We start from the raw sequence: 12,244 nt of genomic DNA on the forward strand, positions 1-12,244 counted from the left end.
CCGTGAAAGAGAGAAAATGTGAAAGTAGATTAAAAGATATACAAGTTTACAAAAATATAATCACATACACATTGTTTTTGCATGAAAGTATGATATAACTTTTTATTATAGAGAAACCGCAACAGTTATTTTTTTAATTAGTAGAAGCAAAACCTGCCCTTCTATGAATTGGGTAATGATGAGGGGATGAGAGAAATAGCTATACAAACTAATTTAGGGCAACATTGTTCAAAAAAATACATGCTCGTCACACGGTAACTCTCTTCAATAATAATGACCAGGTATTGCTTGCAGTAAGTTTCTAATAAAAATTGTCAATATATTTTTCTGGAAAACGCTTGATGCTTTATGGGTTTCTAAAAAAAAATTCTATGTAAAAAAAACTGGGGACAATGAGCTTTCAAATTAACCTTGTAAATATATACTAAAGTACAACAGCAAAATTACTCCATTCAAATATTTAGAACGAATCAAAATTACGGGGGGTGTCACTTTCTAAAATATGCGAAAGCAAATTGAAACAACAAAATTGATTACCACATTTTACCAATGCTGTACTGTTGATAGGGCAATAACACCAATAGCTAAAAATAAACTCATGATTTTTAGAATATATAAAGTGTACTCTCTGCATCTTATTTCTAGCGCAACTAACCAGCTGCTCAATAAAATGGAACTATATACTACTCTTTTCTGTACAATAATTATTATTGAAAAGAATGGAAAAACAAAATCTTGAAGAATTTACAGAGAAAATAAAAAGGAAAAACGATTGGAGCACCATTGTTCATTCTCTTGAATTTCCTCCTAAAACCAAAGTTTTCGTTTATTTTCGTGCTGCATGATAAAGCTCCATGTAATCGAGAGCAGGGCGATTCCATGACCAATCTTGCTCCATCACACGCTTGCATAACGAGTTGAACCATTCTCTGGCATCGTACCATGCAGATATCGCCCTGCAAAATTTATGATAGAGGGTTAAATATAATGAAAATTCATGGAAATAAGAAAACGCCACATTGGATCACCATGGAATTCCAATAAATTTCACTAAACTAACATGCATGATGGCGCCTAGCGATAAGTTGTCACATAATAAATTTTGGATAGTTTTGTCCTTTGTACTCTGTGTATCTTCTATATTACTCTTATGAACTTTGTGAACTCAAAGCTATCAGTAAGGGTGGACTAGAGGATTAGACGTGTTATCCAGGACATTAACACTTTTAGCAAACTTTTCCAATAGATCATCCTATTTTCTGCAAATTAAGAGTTGCATGGTAATTATCTCTAATAAAAAATTATGCTATTTTGTGCAAAGCCCTCCAAAGGTCACATCAGTTTACTGAAATTTACCATCTTAACTAAATGGTATAGTATATAACAAAAATGTAAATGGGCATATTATATGAAGCATAGACAAAATTATGTAAATGCCATACACTTGTAAACTATACATGTCACATTTGAATCAAAGATATATAAAGGCTTAACAGGACAATGATTTCTGCAATATAAACAAATTAAAGAATTGAGTAAAACAAATTTGTCACTTGCCTGTTGAGAGCATAATCAACACCCGCTGTATCAGCTCCATCAAAGCTAAATCCATTTGGTTCAAGACCTTGAGCTTGAGCCCGCTCCTTATCATTATCAACATCATATACAGTATCATAAAGTCCTACAAGGGTGAAGAAGAATACTCATAAATTATGCACATAGTGCTATTACAGACAATTCTTTAATCAAAAATTTGCCAAATTCTCATTGATGTAATCTAGTAAAACTTTCTCATATAGAGGGAGAAAAAAATCTCAAGGCACTAACCTCCAGTTTTACGTACAACAGGGATAGCTCCATATCGCATCGCTACAAGTTGTGTGAGTCCACATGGCTCAAAAATAGATGGAACAAGAATAAAATCTGAGCCAGCATATATCTATCAAGAGAAATGGACAAGGATCAAAGACCAAAATCTAAATTAGAACAATGAGATAGGGATTTTGAGAATGGTTAACGAAATCCCACCAAGTGCGAAAGAGGCTCATCATAAGTTAACACAAGTCGAGCTCGGTCACCATGTGAAGAATGCAACTGGTTTGCTAAATTAACAAAATCGTTTTGTATTCGAGGATCTGGAGCTGAACCCAACAAAACAACCTGCAGCCAAAGGAAAATCACATAACATGGTAATTTAATGCAAATAAAACAAGAGAGTGACTTGATACTTTTATAGATAACTAAGTTAAGCCCACACAGAAAGTGTGTACTATGTATGTTGAGGATACATCACTCAAGCATCAAGTGACTATAGAACTTAATGGTTTTCTGGCAATACAACCAACTAAAGGGACCTCTTGGTGCATGAGTTAGACTATTCAATGAATGATCTATTTCAATCATCATGATCTACACATCATAACACATCTATTTCAATCATCATGATCTTCATAATTCACATTGTCCGTTATGGTGGCATTGTTGTAAAACCGTTAATATTTGCAACCACTTGATGCATGATTAATTAGAAGTCCTCTTATATCATTTGAAACGTGTGATTAAAATGAAGGGAGTGAACTGTGCTCAAATTGATAGCATATGATGCAGTTTCCATCGTGAGCAGAACAGAGTTATGGCATAAGAGTATTAATGCCAACAAAAAATAAGGTACATGGAGTAATCTAGACTGATATTAGTGCAAATTTTTATCATAACATGACTGTCTTTATGCAATAAAGTTTGTCTCTACCTGTCCACCACGATCAAGCGCTCTCCAAATGGCATGCTTTATAAGGTGAATACCTTTCTGAACTGTCAAGCGAGTAATAATTCCTACTAAAGGTTGATCAGATTTATTCAAGCCAAGCCTTTGTTGCAAGGCTTCTTTAGCTGCCTTCTTGCCTTCAACAACATTTTCTGATGTATAAGCTACCTGGGAAGAATGAGTCCTTGTCACCCTTCAAAGTGTAAACTGGAAATAATATTTAAATTCCTAACTAGTTGAGCAGAAGATGTCAACTTTTATGATTACACATTGATGATTTAGTTGCAGAGTCTTCCTAGAATCACTTTGTTTAAAACAAAGCATGAATGTGCTATTTGGTTCTCTTAAGATGTTCCCTCTTAATACTGTCCTACATCAGTTCTTCTGATACGTTAGCAATTGTCTAATCCTACATGGTAGACACTCTAACAACATTTTGTTAAAATATGGTTATCATATAGAACTTCAAAGAAGCATTCACTTCATTCCCCGATCTGAATGATTTTGTTCACTTAGTAAAGGGATCAGTTCTCCTTATGTCTCAACCATACACAAAATTACTAACTGCATGGTGGGCATCTTGGATTATTCCTCCTATTTTAGTTAAATTTTGCTGAGTTATTTACCAAGGAGTGCTTCCAAAATTTTCTTATTTTAGAATTTTCTATATCACTTCAGAATAAGTACTTTTATATAAAATTTTGAAAATCATAGGACTTACAAGGGAATAGCTATAAATGAATTTGGTTTTCTGATTACATGATAAGTTATATGCTAAATACTCAAATTTTAAATTCAAAATTACACTATAACTCAGTGCCTAGAACATAATAAATTTATTTTGGACCCTTAGAATCTCAATCAACTCAAGCTCAGATGTGAAAGATAAAATCATGACCAGCAGCTCAGGACATCAATACTCTTTCTAAAAAAATTCAGGATAAGTTAAAGGTAATGAACATACTGGAATAAAGTTATCATTGTACGGATCCCATATATCAGGATCAATCCCGTTCAAGATGCCATGAAACTTGTAAAGATGAGGTGAAATTGCAGGATTTCCTGAGACCTCCTTTGAATATGTACGTGATACCTGTTAACAAAGATAATATGCTTGTAAATGAACAAAACACGAATGCAAGCTATTCACTTTATTTATTCTTGAGCCTAACCAAATAGAACTAGCATGTATACTCCAACTTCCAAGTATACACTCTTACGAACCACTCAGCAAAAACCTTAATGTGGACTAAGAATTAGGCACTAACCGTTGTAGCCTTATCAGCATGTTGCATTGCTTTAGCAATATGGCCTGCTCCAAACTCAAGGTTATGAATAGTGAAAACAATGCGAGCCTTGTTCATCCCATAATGCCTATAGTGTTCCTTGAACAACCATGCAACAGGAGCACTAGACCAATCATGGCAGTGTAAAATATCCTGTTTCAGAAGGATAAATGCATCAAGAATTGTTGGTTATAGATTTTTTGCATATACAAAATAGCACAATGAATGGGAAAAAAAAGTCCATACGATAGTAGTGAAATAATTTGTCAATCATTTTGTTTCCACTTACAGGATGAACCCCTATTTGTAAGAGAAATTCAAGAGCAGCATGACAAAAGAAACCAAATCTGTCGCCATCATTCCTACCATATATGCATCCTGCCCAAAACATTCTGCAGAAAGAAAAAGACACCCAACATTGAGAATAAATGTTCATTAGGTAATACCTTATACAAGTGAGTCTATCAAAGTTGTAAATCATAAAGTAAAATTACAGATGCACCTACACAATGAAAATTCAATACTAGAGATAAACATTGCAAAAAAATACTATGTACCCATTTTGAGGTTCTAAAAAGTAGACAGACAGGCCTTCCACCTTCCCAAACCAAACTTTTATTTCTGTACCACCCCAGAAAAAGCTTTGACGGAAATGGAAATCCTTCACCTAAATTGCAAGAGACCAAGGTGATTGAGGAGGCATTCCTTCATAAAACATATACGGGTACAGATGTATATAGAGAAAAAAATTCTATAAACTGAATTGTTGTTTGAAGACAAAAATAGGTCTGTCACTTTCTTCTTCAATTGATTTGCTGACATTCTGAGCAAAGTCAGAAACCACCGCCAAACTTTATAACATGATATTCAGACTGTGTGGACAAAACATAATTGCACGTAAGAGCAAAAGAGAATCAGCTTAAACTATATCTTTCCGAGTAATTGTATGCCTTCTAGGTGAAAATCTCTTTTTTTTTTTTTCTTTTTTTTTTTTTCTCTTTTTCTTTTCGAAAATCTAAGTATAACACACAATTGATAAAATTGAGAGATAAAATAGATAAATTTGCATGCAAAAAGGTAGTGTCGAGACTAGCTTTTAAATCCACGTTTAAGAAATAAACAAAAGAAGAACAATATTTCTATATTGTTGCCTTTTGCCAAATAAATGTATGTTATATACATTAGAAAAAGAATAATATTTTCTTTTCCTTAATAAAAATTCTGATACTACCTACTTTGCAATGTTTAGAAAAGGAAAGGCTTCTTTAGATGATTCCACTAGTCTCCATCCTCATCAGCTTTTTTCTTCTCTTTATAGACAAACAGAAACTCATATTCAAAGTAAAAAAATACCTCAGTAGCAGATGAAACAAGATAATGCAATACATCAAGTAACTATATTGAAAGAAATTCGAAGAATTATGGTTCAGATGCTTACATTGCTAAGATTCATACAATCATATTTTGGAAATATAATATCAACTTTATGGCCTAATTCTTGGACTGCACGAGAAAGACTAGTAACAACATCACCAAGACCTCCCACCTGCAGTAAGTGGCAATTGCACAGGTCATTAATTAAAGCTAATTTAAATTACAGACAAGTTATTTGAATTATAACATCCTGTAAAAAGTCTAAAAACCAGTGTTTTAGATAGTTCATTTCCTCGAGATAAAAAACAGACACCCATAAGAAAAGGCATAAATTAAAGAGCATTCGACCAACAACATCAACCAATTAAGAGTATATCAAACACTCCCAATAAAGAGTTGCTTTCAAAGTGTTCATAATAAGCGTAAACTTGAGATATGCAAAGTTTTCAAATTTGAATATGGTAACCTATGCTTGATCCAAGGAAAGATCCCACTAGCAAGTTCACTAAAAGTCACAAGTCTAACAAATATATGATGATAAATACAACTTCAGATGCAGCATATTGTAAAGCTTAATTTTAATTTAACTAAAGTCAGAAGCCATAGTCGTGATATAAAGGTTTTAGTTATTTTGGTAAAAATCCTTCAGCCATTTAAAAGGTGCTTAGTTGTTCAAAGATCATATACTCAAAGATGCACAAAGTTTGAAAATTATTTTTACTGAATTTTTTATGACCTACAAAACTAATTCTAGTAGGATGCTTCCTAGTTCCATTAAAGCATTTGAAACTTGAAAGTGATATGAACAGATAAAGAACATGAAATCTCATAGTCCAACATATTATGCTCCATAAGTATTAGATCAAATGTACCTTTGCAATAGGAGCCATTTCTACAGCAATATGCACAACATGCATTGGAGGTTCCTTGATAGTTCCTCCTACTACGGGAATATGATAATCCATACCGCTTTTGTTGTCGTAGATACCACCATCTTCCCGCTCAGAGAAAACAAAGTCCAGCGTGTAAGCATCCATTGGAACCTTAACTGGAGAAGACAACAAAGTTTTTTACACTGTTAACCAAATACATTATAAACATAACATACAACCACTCGTTTAGAAATGCTTTTCATATTTAAGGTTATAATACACACAATATAAAATAACAATCTTTTTGATACAAGCCAAAGTTTGTGGTTTCATCTATCATTGATGAAGTTGTCTTGATTATAGTGAATCAATCTCGCAATCACTGTTTTAAATATCGGCCGATAACCGATATTATCGGCCGAGTTATCGGATTTGGGAGCTCTCCGATAGGATAACTTGGATTTTTAATCGGTCATCGTTTTTGGCAAGTTATCGGGGAGTTATCGGCGTTATCGGTACTTATCGGCCGATAAGTAAGGTTTTTTTATCGGGATTATCGGCCGATAAGTAAGGCTATGCAATCGAATAGTTTCATCGTGCAGTCAAGATGCAAGTTTTGCTTTCTATAATTGGTTAGTGATTCTAAACATGATGATTTACATTTTGGTATGTTTATATTTCATTAAGCATGGTTAGATTACATTTTTTAGTTATTATATTATATATATACACCATCTAGTATATCACTCCGATAAATACTACTTATCCCCGATATATCCCCGATTTCCGCTATCCGATAAGAATTTTGGTCGTCCGATAAATTCCCGATAACCGATATTTAAAACCTTGCTCGCAATGGATTGATGCATAAAATAAAATTCCTTAGAATTTCATTTGTGTGTTCAGTTCTTACCATAATCTGCCTTGAAGAACTCCTTAATGAACAAAAAAATAGGGAACAAGAAAAACTAAAACATTATTCTACAAACTAGTTTTAACATAGAAATAGGACACAAAGTGCATTGCAGGAACACGAAAGTTAGAAATGGCAAAGAATATTACCAGTTGCTTTAAGATGTGTGCCATTCTGTGCAGGTTCCATTCTCTTGGGTGGTAACGGGCCACTGCGATAAGTCCAACGGTTAAATGAGCATCTGAACCAAACTTCAGGTTTCCCACTTAAAACTGTGTTAGAGGGATTGTATAAAACTGTAACCATTTTTCCAGCTTGTACATCAATTGGATCAGTATATACTATATCCTTTTGTGCGAGTAAAAACCTTTTCATGCTTCTTTCCCTTGTTTCAGCCTTCAGCTGTGCAGTTTTCTCAGCCTGCTCACAAGCATGGCAATAGTTAAAAGTTTCGTAATGTATACAGCCATATGAATTTGCCTTACATCGGCTATATGGCCTATAGTGTTCATCGCCAAGAATTCAACTTATCGTAGAAATTTTCAAGAAACTGCACGCTAGCTAGGAATTGACATAGACTTGGACCATTTGGTATTTTGATGGTTATAATTTGTTCAATTAGAGACTTTTCAATGCGGACTTGCAACTAATAATAAACCCAATATTTACAGGAAAAGGTTTGGTAATGATGGTGAGATATTGTACAAGATAATCCGTTACTTTACAAGAAAGAATATAGCTGAATGCATTAGACAATGGAGAAAAAAGACAGTTTTCCAGACTGACCTTTCTTTGTGCAGCCTCTTGTTTTTGCTTCCTCTCTTCCTGAAGCTTTCTATAGATTCTATGTTCTTCTTCAACCCAGAAAAGTTCTTCAGACAAAACATTTGGGACGATGGCATGGTAATCCAAATAATTGTTATTGTCATACACTGTTGCACTCCGTGGCGGACCATCAGCAAAAACCCAATCCAGGACTAGTGCTCGATCAGGTATAACAACTGCATAATGAGGAAGGTTAATATTTAATTTCAATAGATCTCCTTTGTGCTCAATCACATAAAAAAATGGTTAAAGATTCTCATCAAATCATATCTAACAGTTAAGCCAATCTATTGAGAAATACATATGTTATTTAAATGTAAAATTGCTGCTACTAAAAATTAACAATAACTTGGGTCATTAAGGGGACATATTATCCCTAATAAAAGATCACACGTATCATTGAAGATGACCTCTTTGGTAAAATTCCTAAAGATGTCTAGTTTCTAGGTTTTCAAATTAGGCATTTTGCTAGTTACCAATGGCTATTGGTAGAGGTTCATGATTTACCGTTTATATACCCTAACCTAACTTGCTTCAAAAATCTCCTATGTATTGTATCAGATTTTATTTTGGGGTTATGTGTGTATCAGATTGGTCAGTGCATGTGGACAAACCATCGTCATCATTAATTTGGTAGCAAGGAGAGAAATATTGAGTAAAATCATTTGGTAAAACAACTTAAATAGCATATGATATTTAAACTGGACATAAACTATACACACGCTACAACATACACATGGATGCAAACAAATACCTTCTGCATACCACCAGTCTCCATCTTTTTTCTCAGATCTTTGAAGCCTTTCAACAATAGTCAATCCATCAGCCCAATTATTATAACCACCATGAATCCAGACCTCAGAAACATGCTCAAGGGGACGAGCGCTTCGGTTATAGTATAATCTAACTCTGTTCTCGCCTTTAAATACAGTAGCCTCTATGTGCCATAAATCATCAACCGATTCATGGGAAAACTTCATTACTTGGCTAACAGCTTCCCGCTTTTTCTGTACTTCCATCTTTGCTTGTGCAAGGTCAGCTTCACTTGCTGCCTTTTCTGCCTCTCTCTCGCGCAGCTCTTCAGCTAGTCGTTCCCTCTCAGCTCGTTCTTCAGCAATCCTCTCAAGCTCCTTCCTTTTCTCTTCAAGCAAGAAATCCTCAAAAGAAGATTCGTCAAACTCACTTTCCACAGTTAAGAAAAAATCCTTCAAGTTGTTGTTCTCGTAGACATTCTCACCATTAAAGAACACGAAATCCATTCTATATGCCTCCTTAGGAACATATAGCTGGCATGACCACCAATCCCCTTTAAGATCAGTTTTATGCATCTTTTCAGTAAAGGATTTCCATTTCCATCCATTAAAAGCTCCATTTATCAAAACTTCATTTTCATTGACCAATGCCGATGAGCTCCGATTCAGGAAAATTTCTACATTTTTACTGGCTTTCACCACTTCAGGAAAAACAAATACTTTCTTTCCGCTTGCATAATTCTGATCGGCAAGAAGCTCTAGCGAATTCCGCTGTGCTTGTGCATCTATCTGTTCTTCTTCATTCTCATTTATATTGATGTCACTCTCAACTGTGGCTTCGTCACCCTCTATGCTATCAGTTACAAGAGTGTGGCCTTTTGTTATCTCCATTTTGGAGATTTGATGCTCAACACAGTCGATTTCATTCAACTTAGAAGAACCCCCTATGCGACTAGTTCTCGAGTCAAATTCAGTTGTATGAGCTCTGCCTTCAATTTTTACTTGATTTAATCTACTATCCGGTTGACCATTACTAAAATCTGCTGAAGTAACTACAGAAGCTTCATCATCTGAGGTAATGTCAGTATCTTCCTCTTCTCCTACTTTCTCCAATACCTCCACTCCCTTCTTCACTGAATTGCTTGAGATGCTTGATTGTAAATCAATCTTTTCTTCGATGTCACTCTGCTCTTTTTTGGGTCTGCTCGTTCCATTACTAATATCTGCTGAAGTAACTACAGAAGCTTCATCATCTGAGGTAATGTCAGTATCTTCCTCTTCTTCTACTTTCTCCAATACCTCCACTCCCTTCTTCACTGAATTGCTTGAGATGCTTGATTGTAAATCAATCTTTTCTTTGATATCACTCTGATCTTTTTTGGGTCTGCTCGTTCCTACCTGTGGTTTTGGGGCAAATCCTTTACGAGCAGGAGGTTTGATTTTAGGTATTGCACTCTTCCTCGGACGCCTTCTTGGAGAGTCTAAAGTGAATGTGATTTTTAGACAGAATGTATTTGAAGAAAAAGAGAAAAGGGAGGTCGCTACCTGAACTTGATGCCAAGCAAATTGTGGCTTTGTTTCTTCTGAATTCCTGAAGCCCAAGTAATGACTGCAGCAAAAAAATAGATGCAATTCACTGCACTTAATTAGAATATAATTTATCAGAAAAAATAAAATCGCATCAAACTAAAGCACTGTTTCATCAATGAATATTGCTCCCAGTAAATTATCAGACACAAATTAGAATCCTGAACTTCTACCGATCTTACTCAAATAAAAAAGGCAATATAGATACAATAAATAGAACCATCTAGTAAACAATGCAATTCTAGGCCCTCTTGATGCAATCATAAAATGAAAAGGTGACAGAAGAATGTTAATACAGATAGATTTTGAATTACCTAGCAAATTCAGAGATAAATTAGATAACCATGGATACTCAAGAACCGCAGCACGAAGTTGAACTCCACGCTAGTTAATATTTTCACATGAGAGGATAACTACAGAACCCCTAAAACTACAAAGGACATGCAACCTACTATAGAACCAACAAAATAAGAGAGTGATATGCAACAATAATACCCAACATAATCGTTTGATTTTACTCACACGACTCAATAACTCATACATAAGTTATTCTGGGAGGTAATACTGAAAGTTTCAAATAAAAGTATGACATATGCAGAAACAAATAAATATAATTTACATCAAATTCTACTACGCACAATCAATCTCCTTGCTACTACCATGGATCTCTGAGAGAATGGAGTGACCAAAACACAGAGAGAGAGGTTCTCGAGTACTCGGGCCAATACATTACATTTGCTGATTCCTACAGCATGAGGAAGAAAAAAAAAGCATCTTCGATCCAGAAAATAAACCAAATCGGATCAGCTTTTTCGCATAGTTTCACCTTTAGCTTCTATTTAGGCCATTGTTGCACCTCATCTTCTCTCCATGATTCTGTTGTATATACTTTTCTCTCCCACCTCTTCTCCTCTTGTATTACTGCTTGGTGCACCTTACATTACTACTATTAATAGTATGGGTTTCCGATCCCCTTTATTCAATACATTACTTTTCAATACCGGGCTCTGTCCCCATCACAGAATTGTGGTAAGGCAACCCAATATCTACAATTAAACGTAAAGATTGAGTACAATTCATAGCATAGAAAGTTATTAGTGAATTAAGAAATCCCAGCAGCCAAAAAAACCAAGGAATATACAGAATTATACTCCATATCAGCAAAAAAAGGAGCAACTTTTAGCAAGTGGGCGACTTCAGAACCACAAATCTCCACAAAGGCGAAACCTTTACGGGATAAAACTAGAGTGAAACGCAATCATAAAAATACCCAGAGAGGAATTAGAAAGTTATAAAGAAATGGAGCCAAACTTTATCATAAAAATTGCTCAAAAAGATGGGAATTTTACTTTAGAGAAGGAAGGAGTAAGGGCTGGCTTGATCCCGAGGTAGGTCCCAAAGAGAGAGCTCTTTGGTTGCAGGGACATCTCCATTGTTTACCTACTGATGAGCAGAACGAGCGACTGAAGTATTTATAGCATTGAGAGAATTAAAGGAGGAAATTTTTTGTGAGATCCAACTGATATAGACTTAAAATAATAATAATTGGTCTGATGAAGGGAATTTTTGTTTTGAATTTGTTTTTAGAATGAAGAAATTGCTCGCATTTTGATAGCACACGTGGGTGGTTAGGATTTTAGAAATATTTTCTCAACAGATTTTAGCCCCGGAAAATGATTTGCTTATTTTATGAATGACCCCTGTGTAAAAAAATAAAATTGTAGAAATAAGCATAATATCCTTTTCTGAGAAAAAAAATTTAAATGAATATTTTTAAGACAAAAAAAACTCGGAGATTAGAATATCCCTCTGTTTTCCTTTTTTTTCAATGTTACTCTTTAAAAAAATGACTGCTGTCCTTACTTTTATAG

General features: G+C 34.7%; 1 protein-coding gene across 2 annotated transcripts; it reads right to left on the reverse strand.

Annotated features, from left to right (window-relative positions):
* Window positions 582-11,917, reverse strand: LOC109844247 (starch synthase 3, chloroplastic/amyloplastic). Of its 2 annotated transcripts, XM_020413214.1 has the most exons (17): window positions 11,723-11,917; window positions 10,332-10,395; window positions 8,789-10,267; window positions 7,996-8,210; window positions 7,577-7,629; window positions 7,359-7,420; window positions 6,297-6,472; window positions 5,489-5,596; window positions 4,608-4,717; window positions 4,340-4,442; window positions 4,033-4,203; window positions 3,729-3,857; window positions 2,750-2,932; window positions 2,029-2,160; window positions 1,828-1,939; window positions 1,558-1,681; window positions 582-956 (listed from the first exon to the last, which is right to left on the reverse strand). In XM_020413214.1, exons 1-17 carry the CDS (start codon window positions 11,804-11,806, stop codon window positions 827-829), a joined length of 3,435 nt encoding a protein of 1,144 aa, XP_020268803.1. In that variant the 5' UTR covers window positions 11,807-11,917; the 3' UTR covers window positions 582-826. The 2 variants fall into 2 exon arrangements, with proteins under 2 accessions (XP_020268803.1, XP_020268802.1); XM_020413213.1 differs by having other exon boundaries at window positions 7,359-7,629.

This window comes from Asparagus officinalis, chromosome 6 (assembly GCF_001876935.1).
Source record: "Asparagus officinalis chromosome 6, Aspof.V1, whole genome shotgun sequence".
NCBI classification, from domain to species: domain Eukaryota; kingdom Viridiplantae; phylum Streptophyta; class Magnoliopsida; order Asparagales; family Asparagaceae; genus Asparagus; species Asparagus officinalis.